Source organism: Phyllobates terribilis, unplaced genomic scaffold (genome assembly GCF_046119375.1).
Source record: "Phyllobates terribilis strain yellow unplaced genomic scaffold, ASM4611937v1 Scaffold_11__3_contigs__length_659146591, whole genome shotgun sequence".
Classification (NCBI taxonomy): domain Eukaryota; kingdom Metazoa; phylum Chordata; class Amphibia; order Anura; family Dendrobatidae; genus Phyllobates; species Phyllobates terribilis.
The window spans coordinates 414,496,852-414,523,054 of NW_027362771.1; the positions used below are offsets into that span (position 1 = coordinate 414,496,852).

The window sequence follows — 26,203 nt, forward strand, 5'->3', positions numbered from 1 at the left end:
CATACTGGAGACAAACTGAATCCTGCGGTAAAGAAAACACCCAGGATTGAGGATCTCCCTGCAATAGAGAGATCGCAATTCCTACTCGTCGCTCCTCATTTCCGGAGGAGTAAGGACGAAGTTTAAAATACAGTTTGCAGGCCTCATTGAATACAAAAATCTTGTCCCTACCTCCTGAAAATCTGTCCGGGAGGACAACCTTGGGTCCAGGCTGGGCAGGCCTACCAGCAGAGACCCCCACATTAGCAACCAGTAGCCACTGATGCTGTTGCTGAACCTCACAGCGGAGGTCATTCACCTCCAGAGATAGACTGCGCAGACGCTCTGCAAGTTCTGCAACTGAACCCATACCAAAGAGAAAGGGAAAAAAAAAACACGCCTGAAAAAAAAAAAAACACAGACAATTAAACCCAAGTGTCAGGTTTTGTTTTTTTTTCTCTAAATGTGCACGGCCGGTAATAATGTCACGCAAGGTGTGTGAAAGACTAAGTGCAACACAAAGGGAAGGGGGAAAGGGAGCCCAGACTCTAGAGAAAGGGGGGAGTGGAGATATCACCCAGTCTCCACTAACGTCCCAAAATTGGTTCCTCACCAATCGCCGCACACGAACCTAAACCCTGGATTTCCCTAGCGCTTGGCCCGGGTCAGGGATAGGGGGGATGAGCGATAGTCAATCCCTACGAACAACCAAAGACAACAAGGGAGACACACACACACGGGGTAAAGTAGCTTAGCTTTAGCCGACTTCAGAGATAACTCCAAGTGTCCTCCTAGCACCAGAGGAAGTTAGCAGTCTGAGAGCTCCAAGCATACACAAGGAAACATGTGAGTATCACCGGCACACTCCTGCTGCAAAGTAAGACTGTTTAAACACCCAGGGCAGGGTGTCAATTAGCAGGCAGGAGGTAGCCGCTGGGTCCAAGAGTGAAACAGCTAAGAAGGTGTCTGTAATGCCAAACGAAGAGATCTTCTGCAACCAACTGCAGGGCGACTGTCCCTCACATCTGACACACCCGTGACATGAGCACAGGATAAATGGGAACATTTTGGATCACAATAAAAGCTTTGACTCAATCCACAAAAAAGCAAGTCACCTGTAGATAAATTCCCAGAGGGGTATCATTTCCAAAATGGGATCACTTGAGGGGAGTTTCTGCTGTCTTAGCACTTAGGGGCTCTGTATATAGAGTCTGCATACTATTCTAGGAAAATCTCCGCTCCAGAGGCAAATATTGCTCCGTCCCTCTGGAGTCTCGCCGTGTGGCTAAGCAGTACTGTACAGCCACATATGGAGTATTTCTACATTCAGCAAAAATTGTGGGACAAATTTTGGTGCAATTTTTACCCATTTCCCAGTGTTAAAATGTAAAATCTGGGGCTAAAACAAAACTTTGGTGGTAAAAATGTAATTATTCTTTCTTCACCGCCCAATGGTGTAAAATTCTGTGAGGCACATGTGGTGTCAACATGTTCACTGCACCCCTAGATAAATTCATCCAGAGGTGTAGTTTGTAAAATGGGGTCTCTTATAGGGGGTTCTGCTGTTCTGGCACCTCAAGGGCTCTCCTAGTGGGTCACAGAACCCACAAACCATAACAGTAAAATATGCACTATAATATGGCGCTCCTTCCCTTCTGAGATTTCTACTGTGCCTAAAAAGTAGTTCCCAATTACATGTAGGGTATTGGCGCCTTAGGGGCTCTGCCAATGTGACATGGCACCGTCACACTAGCCCAGCAAAATATGAACTCCAATATGGCGCTTGTTCCCTTCTGAGCTTTGCACTGTGTCTCAAAAGTAGTTTTCGACCACATATGGGATATCTGCGTGCTCAGGAGAAATTGCACAACAAATTTTGGGGTCCATTTTCTATTGTTACCCTTGTGAAAATATATTTTTTGGCTAAAATAACATTTTTGTGGAAAAAAATTTGATTTTTTTTTATTTTCACAAGTCAACAATATAATTTTCTGTGAAGCACCTGGGGGTACAAGGTGCTCACCACACATTTAGATAAATTCATTGTGGGGTCTAGTTTCCAAAAAAGGAGCACTTGTTGGGCATTTCCACTGTTTAGGCACATTAAGGGCTCTGCAAACGCAACATGAAGCCTGCAGACCATTCCATCAAAGTCTGCATTCCAAAACTTCACTCCTTCCCTTCCAAGCCCTGACGTGCGCCCAAGCAGTAGTTTTCTCCCACATATGAGGTATCAGTGTACTCAGGAGAAATTGCACAACAACTTTTGGGGTCCAATTTCTCTTGATACCCTTGCGAAAATAAAATAAATTGGGGATAAAAGATAATTTTTGTGGAAAAAAAGTGATTTTTTTTATTTTCATGGCTCTACATTGTAAACTTTTGTGAAACACTTGGGGGCTCAAAGTGCTCACCACACATCTAGATAAGTTCCCTGAGGGGTCTAGTTTCCAAAATGTTGACGCTTGGGGGGGGGGTTTCCACTGTTTAGGCACATCAGTGGCTCTACAAATGCGACATGGCGTCTGCTAATTATTCAAGCAAATTTTACATTCAAAAAGTCAATAGGAGCTCCTTCCCTTCCGAGCCCTTTTGTGCATCCAAACAATGGCTTTCCCCCACATATGGGGTATCGGCGTGCTCAAGAGAAATTGCACAAAAAATTTTGCAGTCCATTTTTTCCTGTTACCCTTGCAAAAATAAAAAAATTGGGGCTAAAGTAAAATTTTTGTGAAAAAAAAATTGTTTTGTTCCACATTCCAAAAATTCCTGTGAACCACCTGAAGGGTTAATAAAGTTCTTGAATGTGGGTTTGAGCACCTTGAGGGGTGCAGTTTTTAGAATGGTGTCACTTTTGGCTATTTTCTGTCATAAAGGCCCCTCCAAGTGACTTCAAATGTGATGTGGTCCCTAAAAAAAATGGTTTTGTAAATTTTATTGGAAAAATGAGAAATCACTGGTCAACTTTTATCCCTTATAACTTCCTAACAAAAAAAAATTTTGGTTCCAAAATTGTGCTGATGTAAAGTAGACATGTGGGAAATGTTATTTATTAACTATTTTGTCTGACATATCTCTCTGATTTAAGAGCATAAAAATTCAAAGTTTGAAAACTGCAAAATTTTCAACATTTTTGCCAAATTTCCGTTTTTTTCAGAAATAAACGCAAGTGATATCGAAGAAATTTTACCACAATCATGAAGTACAATATGTCACGAAAAAGAGTTATTACCTCATAAAGTGACACTGGTCAGAATTGTAAAATTTGGCCTGGTCAGGAAGGTGAAAACAGGCTTAGGGGTGAAAGGGTTAAGGTTCTTCTCACAGGGACATATTATCCAGTCAATTTAGGGACCAAAACGCCCTGTCCTAACCCGGATCTTCTGTCCTGACCTGACAGCCTCACCACAAACAGCCTCGTGCAAGCCCTGGCCACTTTTCCAGTTCCCAGTGATTATACTCGTGTCTTTGAGACGAGAGCACAATTGAAACTCTGACCGCAGAGTCAGAGCGATGCCAGCAGCGTGATCAGGTCATGTGATCACGCTGCTGACGTTACTCGTCGGCGCTGCAGACAGGGGTGCGCATTGATGGCAAGTGCTCCACACTGGAGCTGAAGACACCGGAGACTTAGTGTAACCCGGGGGGAATTCAGTGTGTGTGTGTGTGGGGGGGGGGGGGAGATTTGTGATGATGGTATTCAATGTCCATGGGGGTTTTTATGATTGGGGTATTCAATGTGCTTGGGGGGTGATTTAGGATATGGGCATTTAGTGTGTGGGGGAGATTTGGGATGGAGGTATTTTATGTGTGTGAGGAGAGATTTGGGATGGGGGTATTTAGTGTGTGGGGGTGATTTGGGATGGGGGTATTTAGTGTGTGGGGGTGATTTGGGATGAGGGTATTTAGTGTGTGGGAGTGATTTGGGATGGAGGTATTTTATGTGTGTGAGGGGAGATTTGGGATGGGGGTATTTAGTGTGTGGGAGGTGATTTAGTGTAACAGGGGAGGGGTTGGTGAGATTTTGTGTAATGGGAGGGAAATTTGAGAACACTAGTTTGGGGAGCAAGAAAGGGAAAGGTGCAGACACAATATGGGAAGCGGGAGAAATTTGAAGACACTGTATGAGGAACAAAGGGAGGAGATGGGGGGCATGTACGAGGAAACAGTATGGGGGAATGGGTGCGGACACAGTATGGTGAGTGGTGGGATGCTGCGGACACAGTATGAGGAGTAAGGGGGGATGTATGAGGGCAGGAAGAGTACAGACACAGTATGGTGAGTGGGTGGATTGGTGCGGACTCAAAATGGGGAGGATGGGTGCGAACACAGTATGGGGAGTAATGTATGTGGACACAGTATAGGGAGCGAGTGGGGGCATGGGTGCAGTCACAGTATGGGGAGCGAGGATGATGGGATGTGTACTGACACAGTATGGGGAGCGAGGGTGATAGAATGTGTACGGACACAGTATGGGGAGCGAGAATGATGGGATGTGTACAGACACAGTATGGGGAGCGAGAGTGATGGGATGTGTATGTACACAGTATTGGGAGTCAGGGGATGTGTGAGGAGGCAGTATCGAGAGCGAGTTGGTAAATATGAGCAGACATTATGGTTAGCAGGGGCAACGTGAGAGGAGACAGTATGAAGAGGGAGGGGAAATAGTGTGAGGAGACAGTATGGGGGAGGAAAGTGTGAGTGGGGCACAGAATAGAGACTGAGTAATGTGGAGAGGGGGGTAGCATTGGGGGACAGTGTAAGGGTACAGCCAGGAGGGGACAGTATGTGACGTGCTGCAGAAGAAAGGAGAAGATGGAAGTCTGCAGAACCGAGGGGTGGATGGGAAAAAATCATCACGGTGTCTGGACAAGATGAAGAAGAAAAGAAAGAGAATGACTCCAGAGACAACGTCATCTATCAGGTACCTGGATGTAAATGTTATTTGTGATACTAATTCTCATATTTGTATTTGTTAGGAGCATTAAAGGGGTTGCCCAAGTTTGTGAGGAGTCTGCAGTCATTCTATGTGACTGCAGACTTCTGAATTCTCACAGTGCACATTGCACGCTGACAGGATTCTCTCGTGCCGGCTATTTGCATACATGTGGTCACATGCCGACTAGACATGCGTGGCCTCACTCAATGACAATGAATTGAGCGAGGCCGGACGCTTCTAGTCGTAATGTGATCAGAAGTATACAAATCGCATACTTGTGCTCACATGACCGTCCACTCTTGCCACCGGGAAGGAAGAATCCTAAAAGTATGCAGTGCATGCGCTATGAGAATTCAGAAGCTTGTAGTCACCTAGAGTGACTGCAGACTTTCATCTCAAACTTGGAGAAGCTCTTTAATTATAAAATAAAGCCCTGTAGCCAATCCTAACAGCGTGTAATATACTCACTGTAAGGGCAGAGACAGACGGCTGTATAACTCGTGCGTGCGATGATTGAATCGTACAGCACGGACTGGCCGGCACCTCTCCTGACCTGACCATGACAGCGTGATGGATTTCTATGCAGCTGTCAAGCTCAGGTCAGGAGGGCAGAGAGCCAGTATGAGGTTTATGATGCGATCCTCGCACAAGTTATACAGACTTCAGTCTCTGCCCTCAGGATTCAGCTCTGCTTGCAGGTTCCAGCAGTCATCACACGGCCCCTTCACTCACATGTGATTTTCACACTTACGGTCACGTGATAACGAACTTTTCTTTTTCCTTCTGTCAGTTTTTCACTGAACATTGAATTAGGGAGAGCAGCTTGTTGGCCCGTGACTAAGTGTACAAAGCGCATATGTGCTTGGGGGGGGGGGCAAATTTCCGCCATAATTCTGGCTCCGGCTGCTGGATGAATAGGTTAAGGCTGCGTGCCCACTATGCGTTTTTGCCGCGGAATTTCCGCAGCGAAAACGCTTAAAAAATGCCTGGTAATAAGTGCCCCATGGTCCCCAATGATAATCCGCATGTGCTGTGCACATGCTGCGGAACTTTCCGCTGCGGATTATCAGTGCGGAAAATACGCAGCATGTCCATTAATTTTGCGGACACGCAGCGTAATTGCCTCCATTGACTTGCATTGAATCGCATAATATCCGTATGACTACATGTGCACATGCGGATATTAAGTGATTCAATGTGCGGATGGTACCCGGGTCTGGAGAAGGGGAGACTCTCCTCCAGACCCGGGTACCATAGTACCTGTTAAAAAAAGAATTTAAAATAAGAAATAAACATTATACTCACCTTCCGATGGCCCCTGGTGCTTTCTCCGATGCGTCCGGTCTGTTGTACATCTCGCGATGGTCTAAAAGGACCTGCGGTGAAGTCATTTAGTTGTGTGACAGGTGGGGACTTAGCCTAAATCTTTTCTTGATACATATGTTTTTTATATGTCTGTCGTATGTAAACCTGGCTTTGGATAGGAAAAAAACACTTGGTGTGAATCCGGCCTAATAGGTTCCTTACGTGTCCTCCTCTGACGAGCAGCCTGTACGGTCTTTTATCCGCATGACGTGACACAACTCATCACCGACGCGGAAATTATAACTCGTGACCGAAAGTTCAATGGCCAAAGCCAGGGAATTTTCTGTAATATACCTGCGCATGCGCATAAACCCATCCCAGCGTCCACTGCGCAGCGTCACTTGTTGCTACGCAGATCCTGGTAGGAGGCTCCGGGTACTGGTCTGACTCCTCCGGTCACAGCTCTTTCCTTGCCCAGGGCAGATCGGTGACATCGGTGATCCGGGAGCTGCCGGCCTGCCCTCCGCTTCTTCACGGGGATTCATCGACCGACAGGAAGTGAAGATCCCGGAAAGAAGCCATTCTCATTGTTGACACATTAGTGCGGCTTCGCCTACATGAAACCCCGGGCCGCCGCCTGTCTTACTGTCGTGATTGACAGCTGAAATGGAGCTGTCCGCTCTGCTGGGCCTCATACTGCTGCTGCACCTACCGCAGGTAACGTACTGCCCCGTGTACACTATGGATGTGCCGGGGAGCAGGCAGACATAATGGGCACAATGCCAGAGTGTCAGAGCCGGGCTGGGACTTGTAGTCCGCACACAGATCCCTCCATGATAATCCGCTAACAATAACTCACGTCTATGGTAGTAATGGGCAGCGGTGTTCGTGTTAGGTACATGTATGTGCTGCCAAAGATGGTTTACAGAACTAAAGCTGTGCCACGAACACTGCCACCCTCAAGGCAGTCACTGGTACTGGGTCATAGGGCGATGCCCTCGCCCACCTCACTGACCCGTCCCAGGGCGATGCCCTCACCCCCCTCACTGACCCGTCCCAGGGCGATGCCCTCACCCTCACTGACCCGTCCCAGGGCGATGCCCTCACCCTCACTGACCCGTCCCAGGGCGATGCCCTCACCCACCTCACTGACCCATCCCAGGGCGATGCCCTCACCCCCCTCACTGACCCGTCCCAGGGCGATGCCCTCACCCACCTCACTGACCCGTCCCAGGGCGATGCCCTCACCCCCCTCACTGACCCGTCCCAGGGCGATGCCCTCACCCCCCTCACTGACCCGTCCCAGGGCGATGCCCTCATCCCCCTCACTGACCCGTCCCAGGGCGATGCCCTCACCCTCACTGACCCGTCCCAGGGCGATGCCCTCACCCTCACTGACCCGTCCCAGGGCGATGCCCTCACCCTCACTGACCCGTCCCAGGGCGATGCCCTCACCCTCACTGACCCGTCCCAGGGCGATGCCCTCACCCACCTCACTGACCCGTCCCAGGGAGATGCCCTCACCCCCCTCACTGACCCGTCCCAGGGCGATACCCTCACTGACCCATCCCAGGGCGATGCCCTCACCCACCTCACTGACCCATCCCAGGGCGATGCCCTCACCCATACTGACCCGTCCAAGGGCGATGCCCTCACCCCCCTCACTGACCCGTCCCAGGGCGATGCCCTCACCCCCCTCACTGACCCGTCCCAGGGCGATGCCCTCACCCCCCTCACTGACCCGTCCCAGGGCGATGCCCTCACCCCCCTCACTGACCCGTCCCAGGGCGATGCCCTCACCCATACTGACCCATCTCAGGGCGATGCCCTCACCCACCTCACTGACCCATCCCAGGGCGATGCCCTCACCCTCACTGACCCGTCCCAGGGCGATGCCCTCACCCACCTCACTGACCCGTCCCAGGGCGATGCCCTCACCCACCTCACTGACCCGTCCCAGGGCGATGCCCTCACCCCTACTGGCCTGTTTCAGGGCGATGTCCCCCACTCAACTATTCTGGCCTGTTTCAGGACGATGCCCCCACTGACCCCATTTTTCAGAGCGATGCCCTCACTCACACCTTCTGGCCATTTTGCAGCACTCATTCACTTTTTTTGTCCTACATCACTGCCCTCGCCCAGTGTGCCATCCAGTCCTAGACCACCGACCTCGCCCAGTGTGCCATCCAGTCCTAGACCACCGACCTCGCCCAATGTGCTATCCAGTCCTATACCGTCTGCTTCGCCCAGAACACAGCCCTCAATCACTACTTCTGGCCATTTTGCAGCCCTTATTCATCTTTTGTCCACAGCACTGCCGTCACCCAGTGCTTTGACCTGTCTTAGTGCCACCCAGTCCTATACCGTCCCCCTTGGCCAGAACACAACCCTCACTCGATTCTCTTACCTGTCCCACGGTACTGCCCTCACCCACTCCTCTGGCCAGTCCGGGGCACTGCCCTCGCTCATCTCACCAGCCTGCCCGGACCGCTGCACTGATCCACTGTCTCTGGCCGGTCCCAGGGCACTGACCTCCCCCACCAGTGCCCAGGATTGTATAGACAAAATGCAGGCAGTAATATTTGGCAATAGCAGAGAAGTTCTGTCATCAATTGTGGTCTGACAAGTTTGCAGTTTAAAATTCTTACAATTTTGTGTCAAAATGTATTTTTGACCCTCACCAGGTCCTCTCTGGGATAAAACTGGGTTTATAACTGAGGAAGGAGCTTGTCTGGATGAAATGTTTTATTGACATAAGAGAAGAGCTATGGACCACAACCTTGTGTGACCGGCATTGATGACAGATCCTTTTTCTCTTCTATTACCATTGATGGATTCCTCCTCGGACCGATGACTACAGACGTGATGAGTGAGGGCAATGTGATTCCTGATCCACAAGTAATTCCAGAGATGCTGGGTTACCACGTGGCACTACCAAAGTGTACTAAAGGCACTTGTAAGGAAAGGACGACCCAGGATAAATTACCAGCCAGAATATCCTCCTGCCATTTCTAGGGGTCTCAATTGCTTATTTCACCGCTGATTACTGAGAATCTGGAATTCCTGGATGCTATTAGTAATGTACTATTAAATTACATATTCTTGGATCATAGACAGTGCATTGTATTTATTCACATCTGTTAACAGGGTTGTTTTGTGTTGGAATCCGATTTTATAGAATGAAGCCGCTTCAAACGCCGCAGGTCCAGCGTCTCTGATTGTCCGTCGATGAACGCTGTGTGACTGCTCGTTTCTCTGCAGATGAATTAGTGATACTTGGCTCTGTCTGTTCTGGCGGAGTGGGATCCGCTGTCTGCCATCACTCTCCATTTTAGCTCACAGCTTAGGCAGGAAGATGCATACCCTTAAGGAAAAATCTGTTTAAAGGGGTTGTCTCATCTTCTGCAGGACTTCTGCGGTCTCCAGGCTTCCCACTTGTTGGAGGGTAGGACACTTCTGCTTGATTGACAGTTTGGACCAGCGGCATTGTTGCGGCTCTTGCCAGATCTGTGCACTCGCCGATGCTGCTATGAGACAACCTTGCCTCTGCAGTGTCAGAGGAGCACAGTTGGATTGAAACTGGTTGGATCGGGAGCTAACATAGCGCTCCAGCAATCCTGGAATCCTGACCAGCTTCAGAGCATAAGTTTTCCAAAAGAGCTTGTAAAAATGTGCATTTACTGCCATCATGATAGATTGCAGAGGTGGCTGGTTACCTAGGCAATGAGCCATAAGCAATAAAATAAAAGTTTTTTTCGTTCTTGAGAGGATTTTTAATAACCAATAAATTACAGTTGCTTGTTTTCACATGCTCTTTTCTATTTTACCCATTAACGAACTTGAAAATAACCCTTTACCTACAACATTTCACAAGGGAATCGCCTAACTCTAAATTCCCTTAAAAAGAATGTCAGCAGGCTTTCACCCCTCTCAAACAATTTACACTACCGTTCAAAAGTTTGGGGTCATTTAGAAATTTCATTATTTTTTAAAGAAAAGCAAATTTTTTTTCAATGAAGCTAACATTAAATGAATCAGAAATACACTCTATACATTGTTAATGTGGTAAATGACTATTCTAGCTGCAAACGTCTTGTTTTTATTGCAATGTCTCCATAGGTGTATAGAGGCCCATTTCCAACAACCATCACTCCAGTGTTTTAATGGTACATTGTGTTTGCTAACTGTGTAAGAAGGCTAATGGATGTTTAGAAAACCTCAGAAAACCCTTGCACAAGTATGTTAGCCTAGCTAAAAATGGTTTGGCTGATTTGAGAAGCTATAAAATTGACCTTCCTTTGAGCTAGTTGAGAATCTGAAGCATTACATTTGTTTGTTCTATGAAACTCTCAAAATGGCCAGAAAAAGAGAACTTTCATGTGAAAGTCGACAGTCTATTCTTGTTCTTAGAAATGAAGGCTATTCCATGCGAGAAATTGCCAATAAACCGAAGATTTCCTTCAACGGTGTGTACTACTCCCTTCAGACGAGAGCACAAACAGGCTCTAACCAGAGTAGAAAGAGAAATGGGAGACCCCGCTGCACAACTGAGCAACAAGACAAGTACATTAGAGTCTCTAGTTTGAGAAATCGACGCCTCACAGCTCCTCAACTGGCAGCTTCATTAAATAGTACACGCAAAACGCCAGTGTCAACGTCTACAGTGAAGAGGCGACTCCGGGATGCTGGCCTTCAGGGCAAAGTGGCAAAGAAAAAGCCATATCTGAGACTGGCTAATAAAAGGAAAAGATTAATATGGGCAAAAGAACACAGACATTGGACAGAGGGAGATTGGAAAAAAGTTTTATGGACAGACGAATCAAAGTTTGAGGTGTTTGGATCACACAGAAGAACATTTGTGATACGCATAACAACTGAAAAGATGCTGGAAGAGTGCCTGACGCCATCTGTCAAGCATGGTGGAGGTAATGTGATGGTCTGGGGTTGCTTTGGTGCTGGTAAAGTGGGAGATTTGTACAAGGTAAATGAGATTTTGAGTAAGGAAGGCTATCACTCCATTTTGCAACGCCATGCCATACCCTGTGGACAGCGCTTGATTGTGCCAATTTCATCCTACAACAGGACAATGACCCAAAGCACACCTCCAAATTATGCATGAACTATTTAGGGAAGAAGCAGGCAGCTGGTATTCTATCTGTAATGGAGTGGCCATCGCAGTCACCAGATCTCAACCCCATTGAGCTGTTGTGGGAGCAGCTTGACCGTATGGTACGGAAAAACTGCCCATCAAGTCAATCCAACTTGTTGGAGGGGCTTCAGGAAGCATGGGGTGAAATGTCTCAAGATTACCTCAGCAAATTAACAGCTAGAATGCCAAAGGTCTGCAATGCTGGAATTGCTGCAAAGGGAGCGTTCTTTGACGAAAGCAAAATTTGAAGGAGAAAATTATTCTTTCAAATAAAAATCACTATTTCTAACCTTGTCAATGTCTGGACTATATTTTCTAATCATTTTGCAACTCATTTGATAAATAAAAGTATGAGTTTTCATGGAAAACACAAAATTGTCTGGGTGACCCCAAACTTTTGAACGGTAGTGTATATGTGCAAGTAGCACTTTCAAAGACAAGTCCAGCAATACATTTTACATGGCCAGTCCGTTCCTCTGTTACTGGGAAATCAGCATTTGAATTGATAAGCAAGTGATACTGATGATCTGAAGCCTCTGTCACTCCAGCACTAAATGCACATATAAATGGTTCGGGGTGAAATACTGCTGACAGATTTCCTTTAAAGAGACTTTCTCAGCACAGAATGACTGGCGCTCGGTGCATCATGGCGGGGCCAATCATTTATATACACCTTCCCACCTGCTTGTTCTCCATCTATCTCCACCCTTCTCTGGCTCTATGAAGCCAGTGCTGTCAATCAAAGAAGAAGGGTGTGGAGATAGAAACCAAGCAGGTGGGAAGATGTATATAAATATTTGGCCCCGCCATGAAGCACCGAGCGCCTGTATTTGGTTTGAACAGTCATTCTGTGCTGACAGAGTCCCTTTAAATGCGATGTTAGGCTAAGTGCCCACGATGCAGAAATGCTGCATATTTTTTACGCTTCTCCCTGGCAGGAAAAACGCACGCGGATTTTAAATGCGGTTTTCCCGCCAGGTAGAAGCATTTGTCAAGCGTTTTTGCATGTATTTCTGCTTGCGGGTTGTCAAGCGCTTTTCCAAGCGATTTTAGCATCACTTGGAAAAGTGCTTGACAACTTGTTCACATGATATAAATCCATGCAACCGGCATGGATTTATAGTAGTGTGACCAAGTTAGTTAAAAAAAAGAATAAGAATGGTGAAAAATAAAAAAAAAAAAGTTTATACTCGCCTTCTGATGTCTTCCCGGTGTTTTGTCTGCTCCGTCCGGTGTCTTGCACTGTTTGCGGGGGTGTGAAGGACCTGCGGTGACGTCATTGAGCCATGTGATGGGTCACATGACTCAGTGACTACATGGCAGGTCCTTCACATCAACGCGAACATTGCAAGACACCGGACGGAGCAGACAAAACACCGGAAGGACATCAGAAGGTGAGTTTAAATTCTTTTTTTTACAGTTTCTATGGTACCCAGGTCTGGATGGGAGTCTCCTCTCCTCCAGACCTGGGTACCATCCACACATTGAACCGTGTGATATCTGCTTGTGCACATGCAGTGATGCAGATGTCACGCGGTCCAATGCAAGTCAATGGCGGCGATTACCCTGCTTATCTGCAAAATTAATGGACATGCTGCGGATTTTTGAGCGCAGCATAAACGCTGCGGAAAACTCCGCAACATGGGCATTGAAAGTGCGGCTTGTGATTGGGGACGATGGGGGGCGGATTACCAAGCGCTTCCCAAGCGTTTATGCTGCTGAAATTCCGCAGCATAAACGCTTGTAAAACACTACGTGGGCACCCAGCCTTATCAGAGTTTGTCTATTTACAAGCAGGATGTCTATGTGTGCACTGGTGGGAATTTAAGGCCCTTCCTACTACTAAAATACACTAAGAAATTACCTAACATTTTCTTCTTGCCAGATTTCCTTCTCTGAGTAGTGGGAGTGATGTGAAAATCCAGCAGGGCTGCCATAGGAATGCTGTGTGTTGTCAGCCCACCACAAGCTGTCTTTTTTCTTATTCCTGTCTCTGGTTTGTGGTGTCCTAATTTCTAGCAAGAAAACCACCAATTTAAGCTTTCTCCGGCTGGCCGCTAATTAGATCAAAGATCAGTTGTCCTGAAAAGTAGCTCTAAGGGGTCTTCAGTTTAAAGAAGACCCCCATTATTAGTTAGGGTACAACATCTAAGAAAGAGTCCTATGAGAAGAATAGATTGTGAACCTCAACGGATTGGGTACATGATGATGTATTTTGCTAATGAGTAAATGGATCAACATGGTGTTTTTTTTCTCCAGCCAAAACATTCACTCTTGGCATTAAAGAAACGCAGCGTATAAAACGTAGCAATTTGCTTTGTTTTTGCTGCTTTTTTGTTTTTGCTACATTTTCTTTGTTTTTATAGTGTTTGCAAGGCATAATCACGTGTGATCTGTCTACATTAGATGTTCATAAAGTTAGTTTTATTCCCCAAAAAATGCTGAAATATTTTCAAAAACACTTCAGTGCTCATGAAAAAAAGCAAGAGTGTACATGAGATTTCTGAAATCTCAAAGCTTTTGCTAGTACTGTAAAAAGCAGCTGCTTTTCTGCAGAAAAAAAACGCAGCAGCAAAAAAAAAAAAAGAAAAAACTGCAAAAGTGCCATGTGTGAACATAGCCTAATTTAGATAATTGTTCCTGTCCAGGACATTTCATAGTTAATTGTTACTATGTGGATAAAAAATGCTTGATCTGAAAGCTACGCCGTATTGTTTCATTCTATAGTTTACATGGGAACATTGTCATACGTCGGCTGCTTTTGTTCCTGGTTTGACTTGTACTGGAAATTGTTGTGTTCTGACGTCTATAGCTTGAGTAGCGATACGTGGCTGTCGAGAATCCTAACAGATATGGCCCCGATTCAGCATTTACATTTATGAAGTCACTTTTCTTCTTCGTCTTCTATTGGTTGCACCAAATTTTTAAAAATGGAGGACACAGTTCTCAGATTTTTTCCACAAAAAGAAAAATGCTCTCTATTCTTGTTCTTTATCTGTTTTGCGACAATTTTTTAGGGCAAAAAAGTTGCACGGTTATCAAAATGATGCAAAAATTGTGCAAAATATCTGGCGTAAAAAAAAAAAAAAAAAAAAATCCTCCAGGGGAAACGGAGTCAGCTGAAAACATCTGGAAACCCTAAACTTCTAGAATGGTGCACAGATAAAATATAGATTAAAAAAGTGCAAAGAAAATTGAAAAATTAGGCCCAAATGCAAAACCAGGAAAAAAACACCAAATATTAGATATAAAAGGTGCAAATGCAAAAAGGAATCAGACCAATCACCAGACCCGTGTACGGACTGTACAAACCTAAAATACAACAAAAATGGTGAGTAAATATAGTAGTGTCATCTTGGGTGTCACCATTGCAGGCAGTTACTGGCCTCAGAAATGCTAACATCACCGCTGAGGTCAGTGATTGGCTGCAGCGGTCTCATGCACTGTAGTCATGACATCACTGCTGCAGCCTGTACACAAAAGGGAGTAGCAGTTGTATTTGTCATTTGAGACATCTGTGAACCTATGAAGGAATAAAAATAGATCTCCGACACCCCCTGTAAGGTTTCCTGAGGGGGCTTAGTACTCGTTTTTTGTGTTTCTGTCGGCATGAAATAGAAAGCTACAATTTTTGCTGTGGTGATTCTGGAGGTATGGTGGCAGATCCCTGGATAATCTGCACTGGTTATTATAGGAACACCGGCGTGCCATCTGTATTACATGTAAGAAGCTTTTGGCTTAGTGACGGGCCAATGGACGGACGGGGGTTTAATTCATGCAGTGGCAGAATTAACAAGTCCGGGCATCAGGAGTCATCCATTACTGGATTATGTACTGATATTACATCCCCTAACAATGTCTCCTAACATTCAGTAATGCTTAAAGGGGCAATTGATATTTTTCAGGGGGTGTGAGAGGGAATTTCCATTGGGGAAAATGCCTCTTTCCAAATGAAGCCACAATGCTCAGTTTAATACATGGTCACATAGACTTTTCCATAATAAGGCTAGATTCACACATCCATAATGCATGGAGATCTGCAGGTCACCAGACCCAAACCCTGCAGCCTTCTAGCCATATATGAGTCTGCTGAGCTTGGGTCAGGAGACTCCTGGCCGCTCTGTGCATCATGGTTCTTCCATTCCTGCTTTCACATTGCGTTCTGTTACCTGTTCGGTGGCCCCGTCGAAGCTTATGTCTGAACCCCCCACAAAACGGGATTTGGACTATGCCATACACTCTAATGGTGCCAGCAGAGTGAACATGCACTTGGACATGCATCATTTTCAGGCATGTACGTCTACAAGAGGCGGACACTCAGACATAGTAGACTGCACCTAGGTATCCATTTCCAATAGGCGTACACGCCTGAAAATGATGCACGGCAGAGCCCACGTTCACTCTGCCAGCACCATTATAGTCTATGGCTGCTTCGGTGCATATGTCAGAATCACATTTTGTGTAGGGTTCAGATGTAAGCCCTGATGGGACCACCGAACAGATGCTGGAACGCATTGTGAAAGAAACCTGAGAGTCAAGACCTGTACACACATCAGGTTAAAGTCCTTCAAACCTCACAATTTGGGTATAGAAGGCAATGTATTGCTATGTATTGGGCCCCCGATCCCCACCAGATAGTTGAGGTCGGGGGAGAGAAGGATTGGACAGTGTGAATATTCTCAGGGGAGATTAGATGCTGGCTGTGGTGTCTGGGAGCAGCTTTTCCCTCTCTCCCTATCAAAAACACATGACCAAATGTTTATATGTAGGTTGTTGTTGGGAGACATGGCTGTCGGTCAGACGTTCAGCTGTCTCCTGAGTATGGCCAGCTTGAGTCTTTGTGGTAGTTTTATGGTCTAACCGTATAAGGCCAAATTCACACGTTCAGTATTTGGTCAGTATTTTACCTCAGTATTTGTAAGACAAAACCAGGAGAGGAACAATCAGAGGAAAAGTATAATAGAAACACGTCACCACTTCTGTATTTATCACCCACTCCTGGTTTTGACTTACAAATACTGAGGTAAAATACTGACCACATACTGACAATGTGAACGTGGACTAAGATTCCCAAATGTGATGTTTATGTGCAAAAACCTTTTTTTGGTATGTGCAGAACCATTTCTACATCTATTGGCAGGAAAAACGCAGCATTTAATAGGTGTATTTTTGCCATGTTTTTTGATACGCTTTTGTTGCAGATTTCCCCCCCACTACTATGGTTGAAATCTGCAGCAAAAACTGAACCTGAGAGAATTAACATCTGCACCAAATCTGCAAGTCAAAAATAAGCAATATGTACGCAGAAAAAAAAGTGACAAAAATGCGTCAAATCTTCAACATGTGCGCATGCCCTAAGACTTAGACTTTATGCATGCGGCCATATTAGAGATCTGTGTGGTATAGATCTGTTATATGTCGCACAAAGTCTTCTCTAGGCCTATGCTGTACCTCCTCCGCATTCTCTTGATTTTTAAAGAGATGTTTTTTTTAGTTTTTACTGCATGTGTTATACCAGAGATATTCCACGCTAGAAGCTAAGCTTCTAACAAACAATACAGTGCATAGCGGAGGGTGCACTACACTGGGCGAGTCAGACACAAAGCCAAATATTCGTGTAAATGCCACTGTGGTGGCTGTGAATACACCATGGTGAACTTATTATTCGATATTGGTTAGATTTTCTTGTTCGTATAGACCTTGTGAAGATAATATATTGTAACCAAGGCTGTGCCTTCCCTATAGCAGGCGGCATAGAGCCCACGTATGAATAGTACTGTATACTTTTTGTTAATATTACTACACGTTTCAGATATATGGAGTGAAAGTGGTGGAAATACAAATGGAAGAAACATAGAACGGTTCAATAAATACATATAAATTATATAAATGCCACTGTAAGGTAATAAGTACATCATGTATCATCTCATGTAATCACTAAGATTGTAGGCACCGTTTCTTGTAATCCACTATTGTAATACTTTACTTTTTCTCAGATCAGATTCTGGCAAAATGTTGATCCCCTGCAAGAATCAGTTTGTGATGTGATTTTTTTTCTCTGACGTAATCTGTATTTACCACTATGTATATATAAAATATTAATACATTTCCAGTATCTTCAGTTGTACAACTGGCTGATAATCCCCACTCCCTCGTACTTTGAAGTTGTACATATTTTTTTGCCTCTATAATTTAAAAGGAATCTGTCAGTAGGATCAACTCTATATGGCTGAATAAAATGATACTTTGATATCTGAAATTCAGTGTCTTGTTCCAGAGAAATCCATGTTTCTCTTATATATGAGCTGTTCAGGACTATGGGCCGGACACTGATCTATATGAGAATCCGCCTCAAGAGATTAGTCAAAAAAAGGGGACATTATCAGTGTGAGACATGTAATGACTGACATTTCGCTCTCATCATCACACAGCTCTGCAGTGAGATTAGAACTAACATAGTACAGCAGAAGTGAAGTTTTTCTAATTCCAAACATTTGCAGCAGCCTTTTATAGTGCTGTCAGCTCTGCTGCAGAGCTGTGCCTGATTATAGCTAACACAGTACAGCAGAGTTTAATTTTTTATTATTACAAACATAACAAGCAAACAAGCACATTTGCAGTTGTCTTCTCACAGTCCAGTCAGCCCCGCTGTACTGCCTCCCCATGCTGGCTGCCTGTGAGATGACCTGACGGTGAGAAGCTGAAGCACAAATGTGTTGTGTTTGTAATGAGACAAACTTCACTTCTGCGGTACTGAATTATCTCTGCTGTACTGTGCTAGCTCTGATCTCAGTGCATAGCTGTGTGTGATTATGAGAGCAGACTGTCAGTTATTATATATCACACTGGTAATGTCCTTTTAATTTAAAATAATCTCTGGAGGCAGATTCTCAGGGAGATCAGTGTCCGGCCCATAGATCTTAACGGCTCTTACGTATAAGAAAAACGTGGACTTCCAGGTTTTTTCTTTGTAGTTCAGTGTGCTTTAGTGCATTTAAGGGTGTGGCCGCCCTTTGTCTGAGCTGAAAGGTTCATTCTGCCTCAGGTCTATGCTTCTACTAGGGGATCAGTCTCTCTGCCCTTGTCCATATGTATGTCACTTGACAAATGGTAAGGTTTTATTATTAGAGTTAGGACTGTCCCATAAGGGTTGCCTTGACGTGGCCGGATAGCTTTTACATTAATTTGATCAAAATTATGTTAACTAAATACCCGTTATTATTTATCATTATTTTTGCACTGTGCAATTTATCCATTTACTTCCAGTTATTTGTGTATTTTGCTTGTTTTTGTTTTTTTTCTGTCTAGTGGCCTTGTGTGAACATGCATTTACATTTTGCATGCACATCAATTTACGTTTCAGTTCAGACTTCCAGGTTTTTTCTTTAAAGTTGGAAGTTTACAATTGACCAAAATGTCTTGGTATTTTGAAGTTTGAAGATTTCCCTTCACTAGAATTAGGAACCTTGGGCAAACCCAGAAAATTACCTGCATAGTATTATCCCTCATCCACTAAACCAAGGGTGGTTAATCTTTTTTTTTTTTTTTTTTTTTTGTGCCAAGGTCCATTTGGATAGTTATATCATCCTTCAGGGGCTGTACAAATTGTGCCCCAACTCCACCCACAAAATACATCCTGACGCTGGCACTGGTGTCAGGACTTAATGTTTCATTACACGCACCTCATCGCTCAGTAGTGAATACTGCGTGCGTGCTCACAGAGCAAGAAGAAATTAACGGGCTGGCGACCTTCAAAATACAGCTCCCGGCCCAAGCACTGCGGTCCCCGGCAATCTGCCCAGGGGCCGGATAAAAGGTCATCAACGTTTTCCCAGCATTTGCCAAACATAGACTTGTTCAAAAGACTGCCCGATAGAGAAGTGTGATTCTCCTCTACGGTGAACGCATTTCCACTGCTCCAGAGTCCGGTGGTGATGCGCTTTACACCACCTTCGAATTGTGCTTGAGATGTAAGGCGTGCAGGCAGTAGTTCAGTCAGGGACACCCATGCCATTACGCTACCGGCGGGGCACAGTTTTTGTGCTGATGTTAAAGCCAGAGGAGGTTGGGATTCTGCAGTTGGGTCAGTAGAGCACTGGTCACTTTTCTGCACTATGCTTCTCACAACTCGCTGACCCCGCTCTGTAGCTTTACATTTTGTGGCTGAGTTATGTGGTTCCTAAATGCTTCCACTTTTCAAGAATCCCACACATTAATGATCGTGGAATATTGAGGGGGGAGAAATTTCAAGAACATCTTGTAACAGCAGTGACATCCTAATAGGCCCGTGTTCAAACTCTGTGAACTCTTTAGAGCGACTCATTCTTTCCCAAGTATTTTAGTAAAGGCAGACAGCATGGCACAAAGCTGGATTTTATACACCTCCGGCAATGGGACTGAATGCAAAACCTGAATTCTATGACTACACTTGTCCATATAGTGTGTAGGTATAGATTTATCTCTGTATAGCATCTATGCTATTGTATCTAATTAAAGATGACATCAATCTGACAGCTGGCTATATACAGTGCATGACCGTTGTATAAACCCACCTATTTCTGCTTATTCGGCCAACTATCTAATGTCTGTGGGGTCTACTACCTCCCTATATAGAAGATATCAGGGCGAGTAGAATTTGCCATGTATTTCAGTAGGCACAATCCTGTGGTGGTAACTTTTTGACTTATTGTTCTTTCCTCATTAAAAAAAAAATAGTGTTATTAAAAAGTCATATTTAAACGTTGTTGCAGGAGACCATTTTAGCCATATAAAAAGTGTTGTTATAACATTTGGGAGGATATTGCAATCCTTCGGATAACAGCGTTTAAAGGGAAGTAACTAAAAAGGTCGAAAGCTTGTAATCCAGAAGATCCGGTATTAATAGAAAGTCGGTTTGAGACACTATGTTGTTATTCCTTTGATTCCAAAATTAAAGGGGAACCAATAAGTGTTGAAAGTTTGTTGTAATGTTCAATGAATCCAGTATTGATTGAAAAAAACCCTATGTAAAAGTTATGAAGGACCATCTTAGCCTTATAAATTGGAACGTGTGTGTCATTTTAATCCATTCTGGTCGTTCACGTAGGGGAGAAGTCCTGGTTCCATGTTTTTGTTTTCCCTTTTATCCCTTTATTTGTTAAAAAAAAAAAAGTAAAATATTGAAGAAAAAAAAAAGTGTTAATAAAAATGAGCATGTTTGTCCATGCATGTTAATGAGAGGCGTTGGGAGGAATAGTGTGTGCCGATCGCTATTAGCAGACAGGGAGATTTGTACCTAATCCCTCGTTAACTAATAAACCAGTAGGTAGAGAAGCGATTTCTTATGCGGGTGGATAAAAGCGACATTTGACAAGTACATAATTTATATTGGGAGCAGAAAGATTTGTTGTTCTTCCATCTTTCCTTCATATCACCTAGAGGAGCTATGCACTCCGGTAGGTTTAGTTTTTAGGAAAAATGTATTCCACCTACTCCTTATATAAGAATACTCGCCTGTGTTGTAGAGAACGTGTCATTATCCTTTGCTTTTCTGTATATTTTTTAGTGACAGTATTTCAGAGTAAGTATCGGAATTTGTCTTTCCATTGTCAAATAACCCAGTGTATATTTGCTCCATATGTTCTCTAACAAAGCTGTATTTGCCTTACAGATACGTGCCACTCACGGCATTTTACATGCAGAGGGTGACGGGGGGCCGAATTCTGAAAAAGATTACTGCATAACGTACAATTCATCATGGACAACACTCCCAACATCTTACACCAATGCTGTGAGTTATTACACATTAGATATGTATGCTTTTTCTGAGAAATCTCCTTAAGTAAATTAGTGTCTGCTAAAGTTCCACCCACTAATAGTAACTAATGCTTCGGGGCAGTGTCCATTGCATAGTTGGGCCAGCTGACACTACTTTTGAATATGAACATTATACTCAGATTTACAATAACGCATTTGGGCTTGTATATTTGTTATCATGGCAGGAACAATCTAATTTTGTAAGTTAATTTAAGAGCTGAGCTGCAATACCCAAAACAGCCACTTGGAAGAATATAGAGCTATAGTGTTGACTATGTCATCCGCGGCCGGAGCTCTTAAGCGGGTTGGTGAACGTTTTGAGTGTGCCGAACCCGAAACTGATATTGGTTACCTATCCAAAGAATATCATATTGTCAGGCAACCCCTTGAGACAGCACTGTAACCCTCATGGACTACACACAGCACAAGTTCCGTAGCAGAGGCTAAGTAAGAATGACTTAATAGTTATTTAATTAATTGACATGGATGATCTTTTCTTTTAGATGTACTACAAGCTAGTAAATATAACTACTGTCTGGCTGTGCAGCGAGACCGAAGTACCCACCACAAGCATGAAGGATAAAGCCGTAGTGGTGATGGTGGGCAATTGCTCCATTTTGGACAAAGCGAGGATTGCTCAGAGCAACAATGCAAAGATGTTACTTGTGGCAAGTAAGGATGGTCTGGTAGGTGTCTGGATTTCACTGCTGAAAGAGTTTCATGACTTTCATGTTAAAATCCTAATTTTGCAGTCAGACTTACCGGTATACAGATTAATAATGATCTTCACCAACTTTTATGTTCGCGGTACGATGCCACTTAGTTATCCCTCTTGCAGTTTCTTCATGGGCGTTAACCGTTAGCAATTAAATAGGTGTGCATTATACATAAAGCCAGTGAGGGAAAACATTGCCGGGCTAGCCTGTGTGTGAATCTGGTGCCATCCGTCAAAACGTCGGGCTCTCGATTATTAGTATCATGGAAACTGCTCTTAAAGTTTACTTCCTGCATTAGAAGGGAAAGTAAACAGTTAATGAGGAAGGGAATATGGGTGCAATTTTTATAACACTAGTTGGTGTCGTAAATAACTCTGCTCTTCATCACCATACAGCGAAAGAAAAAATATAATTTACAGTGCTTAAATAGCAGTGCCACTCATGTACTTCCCACCAAATAGTAGACAGATAGCAGCGCCATACATAAAGTAACCAATAGTCGTGATCTACAATGGTTAAAAAATAAAAGTGTACGATAAATGTAAAAAGTATTGGTGGTCACAATCCTTGGTACCGAGCCACTTTTGGCAATATTTTCAGCACCATGTGATACTGCACAGGTTGCACATGGTAAAGGACCATTCTCAGTTTAATAAACTTCGAGTAATGTCCCCCAATAAAGTATATACTGATGAGCCATAACATTGTAGAGGCCCCAGTATGCTGACAAAGCTGTTCTGACCTATTGAGGCATGGACTTATTACATCCAACAGATGCTCAGTGTGTGGGATCATGTCAGCAACTTGAATTATTTGTCCTGTTCTTGAACCACATTTGCAATGTGGCAAGGTGTATTATCCTGCTGAACGAAGCTGCTGCCATAAAGTGGTGTCTTTGGTCAACAATATTGTTTATGTAGGTGATGCATATCATAGTAACATCCACATGAATCCTGCACCCAAGGTGCCCCAGCAGGACATTGCCCACAGCATCACGATGCCTCCACCAGGATGCCTTCTTCTCATTGTGCCATCCCTTCTTCTGTAAATGATGAACATGCCCTGATCTGTCCACATGATGTGAAGGAAAATTGGGTCAGATTAGGCCACCTTCTTCCATTCCTTCTTACTCTAGTTCTGTTGCTCAGACGTCCATTGTAGACACTTTCATTGGTGGACAGTGGTCATCTTGGGCTCAATGACCAGTCTGTGGGTATACAACACGCTGTGATGCGCTGTGTCTTCTGACACCTTTCTATCATAGTTGGCATTAACATTTCAGCATTTTGGATAGCTGTTCAGTGTAAGAAAGTTCTTACTAGGAGCTGAAAGAGCCTGGAAAACAGTGTAGATAATTAGCAGAGAATGAAGTTTATTCAGAGGTACGCGGCAGAAGAGTTCAGAATGCAGACAGGGAAAATACACTTGACACTCGCAGGTGTCTAGATAAGCAAAACAGCATTGGGATATCTGGCGATGGTCTGGCCATGGTGTGACTTCGGTCTGGCAATGGTGGGGCCTTGACGGTGGACTGCCTGTAGACTGGGGATAGAATGGCCCCGAACAACAGTATCAGAGCCTTTTTATGCATAGCTTAAACAAAGGAACTACATATTGCGGCAAAAGGCGTATACATGATAACATCATACTGCAGGGAGGACGTGCATTTCAGAACAACAATGTGATAATGCAACATGACAATATTCATGAGTATTTTTACCAAACTCCATTAAATCCATAAATCCCCATGTCCTTACTTAAGAAATGACATATTGACAACTATATTGTCCTAATTTCTATACAACAATTACAATAACCTTATTTACTACCCTATAACACCACTTATTTACTCTCACATTGACTTGCAGCTGCTGCTATTAACCTTTGTGTATACCACCATACCTGCTAATGGCACTGACATCATTTTTTGGCTCCATTGTGATTAGGACATGTGTAGGACATGCATCTCATTAGCTGCAAAACTCAATTCTCAAACTTCTAAACAAGATGGCTGCTAGGTTTAACATGGCTGTTCAGAATATTAGGACTTCTCATTCTCTTACATTCAGATAGAATAGCCTTCACTCCTGATCATTGAGCCTTTGGCGTGCATGGTCACCGATTAACAGGTTGTCCCTACTTTTGATCGTGACTAAGCACTGCATACCGGTAACACACCACAAGACCTGCCATTTTGTAAATGCGTTAACTCTGTCATCTAGCCGTCACAATTTGGCCCTGTAGGGGAATGAATGTGTATAGACTTTTATTATGAGTTCTGGATAAGTGAATGATGGACTGACTGTTGCTGTGTCCAACAAGGTCGGCGTTTCTCCCCTTTTCATAAATGAGGCCCATGGCCTGTATAAAGAACAGGAGTAATATTTGGCCAAAATCGGGAAATATTACCCAAGTAGGGAGTAACGGTCAGCGATTCTTAGTCTTATGATTGTATTCCTATTTGTCCCATATGAGATGTATTAGTCTGGAGGACACCATGTTTCCGGAGCTCAGCGTTATTACCAGGCCTTGTGAATTTATAGAATTCCAGCGTTAATGTTATTAATACTTTCCCATCTATTACAGCCTCGTCCCACAGACAACAGAAGTGGATATGAAAGCCTTACAATACCTATTGCGTATGTGAAATATGGAGACATCCGTGGCATGGAGCAGGTATGTGTCATTTATATACAATGGGTTGGCCTGGGAGGGAAAGGGTTCCGGTGCTTCCACGTGTGCATTCAGTAAAACTAAAACCAGAATATGAGTAATCAACAGCTTTTCTTTTTTTCTTCTCTTCTTAGGATGTTGGAAAGAATATTAATGTGACAATGTATTCTCCATCGCCTCCATTGTTCGATTACAGCATGCTGGTCATATTCCTTATCTCCGTGTTCACTGTGGCACTTGGTGGCTACTGGAGTGGAGTATCAGAGCTGTAAGTGTGCAGGAAGGTGATACCACATCACCTCTGCAGAAGAATACTGCTATGTGACCTGCTTCTCCAATAATGCACTTGTCACATACTCAGCACTGTACTTTCACCTTTGTAAACTGCTCGGCTTATCTAAACCTAATTATTATGGCACGACATAAACAATAATCACTTTATATATGGCGGCTATTGGAATCTGACCTAGTACAAGCTCTAGCTGCTCAGTAATAGTACAAGGACTAACACTCTGATATCTAGAAATGCAGAGAGAACTTCAGTCCACACAGTTCCCTAATAGCAAAGTCTCCCACGTGTAATGGCGAATATATGTGACATAGGCAAATCGAATAGGAAGAGATACGGGAGAGTTCGATGAGACAGTGTGAATATCTATATATGGCCTCACACAACACTAAAGGTCCAGGGCACTGACGGACACAGACAGAAGAGGCCCCTGTGCAAGAACAGACCAACAGCTCATCGTAATGCACAGTTCCACTTGCTTTGGAGGTGGTAGTGGCCCCTTTACCTTTTGGGCCCCTGTGGCTGCCCCTGGTCCAGGGTGTATCTATAGCTCTGCACACTGCCATATGTCTGGCATGTGTGTCTATATAGTCTCACGCTCCTCCTATAGCCCATTTACAAGAGCCAATAATCTGGGAATGAGCATTCATAGGAAGCATTGTTCCTGACTATTGTCCCTTTTAAAAAGGATGGCACTCACCCAATGAACAAACAAAATGCAATGACCTGTAAGTATGCTAAAACAATTATTATTGGCAGTATGTTGCCCCCGTATAATCAGGTGATGTTCTTCCACGAGCATAATATTTTATGGGCACAGAACGATTGTCTTAACCATCTTTCTGTGCGCATACAGCATTTGTCAGCCTATCTACACAGTCCAGTAAACCACTGACAATCAGTTTGTATATGCATATATACTAAACGGCTGTTCAGCAGTTGTGTAACAACCTGGGACAGGCTTTATACACCACTATAGTCCTAGTATACCTCCATATGACTTCATGTATTACCATGCAGAAAGTGTACCATACCATGAATTCACATATGACCATCGCCAGTACACTTCCATATAATATCACATACAGCCTATATACCTTGATATCAACTTACACTGTTATTCATCTAGTATGCTACAAAACAGCCTCAGGGGCCTCCATACTGATGATCTGCACCCATACAGCCCTACGTATAGCCACTGCACCGTATAGCCATTCACAAAGAGGTAAAGCTAGGAATAGAAAGAAATATCCTGCCAATAAGCTAGTGTGTATGGGGCTTTCCAAAAGTCATATGATGTCTGCTTGCATGGCCAACAAAGGATGGGCATGTAGGCTTGTTAACATGCCTGATCCTTG

The 26,203-nt window shown here is 44.1% G+C and overlaps 1 protein-coding gene across 2 annotated transcripts in view; it reads left to right on the forward strand.

The window, feature by feature from the left end:
- The first annotated feature begins 6,590 nt into the window (after nucleotides 1–6,590).
- Nucleotides 6,591–26,203, forward strand: part of SPPL2A (signal peptide peptidase like 2A) — a 57,898-nt gene continuing 38,285 nt past the window's right edge. For both annotated transcript variants that reach the window (XM_073653095.1, XM_073653096.1), the window contains exons 1-5: nucleotides 6,591–6,940; nucleotides 21,022–21,141; nucleotides 21,671–21,853; nucleotides 24,470–24,559; nucleotides 24,691–24,824. In XM_073653095.1, coding sequence (XP_073509196.1) covers nucleotides 6,890–6,940; nucleotides 21,022–21,141; nucleotides 21,671–21,853; nucleotides 24,470–24,559; nucleotides 24,691–24,824 — 578 coding nt within the window. In that variant the 5' untranslated portion in view covers nucleotides 6,591–6,889. The remainder of the gene's footprint in view (nucleotides 6,941–21,021; nucleotides 21,142–21,670; nucleotides 21,854–24,469; nucleotides 24,560–24,690; nucleotides 24,825–26,203) is intronic.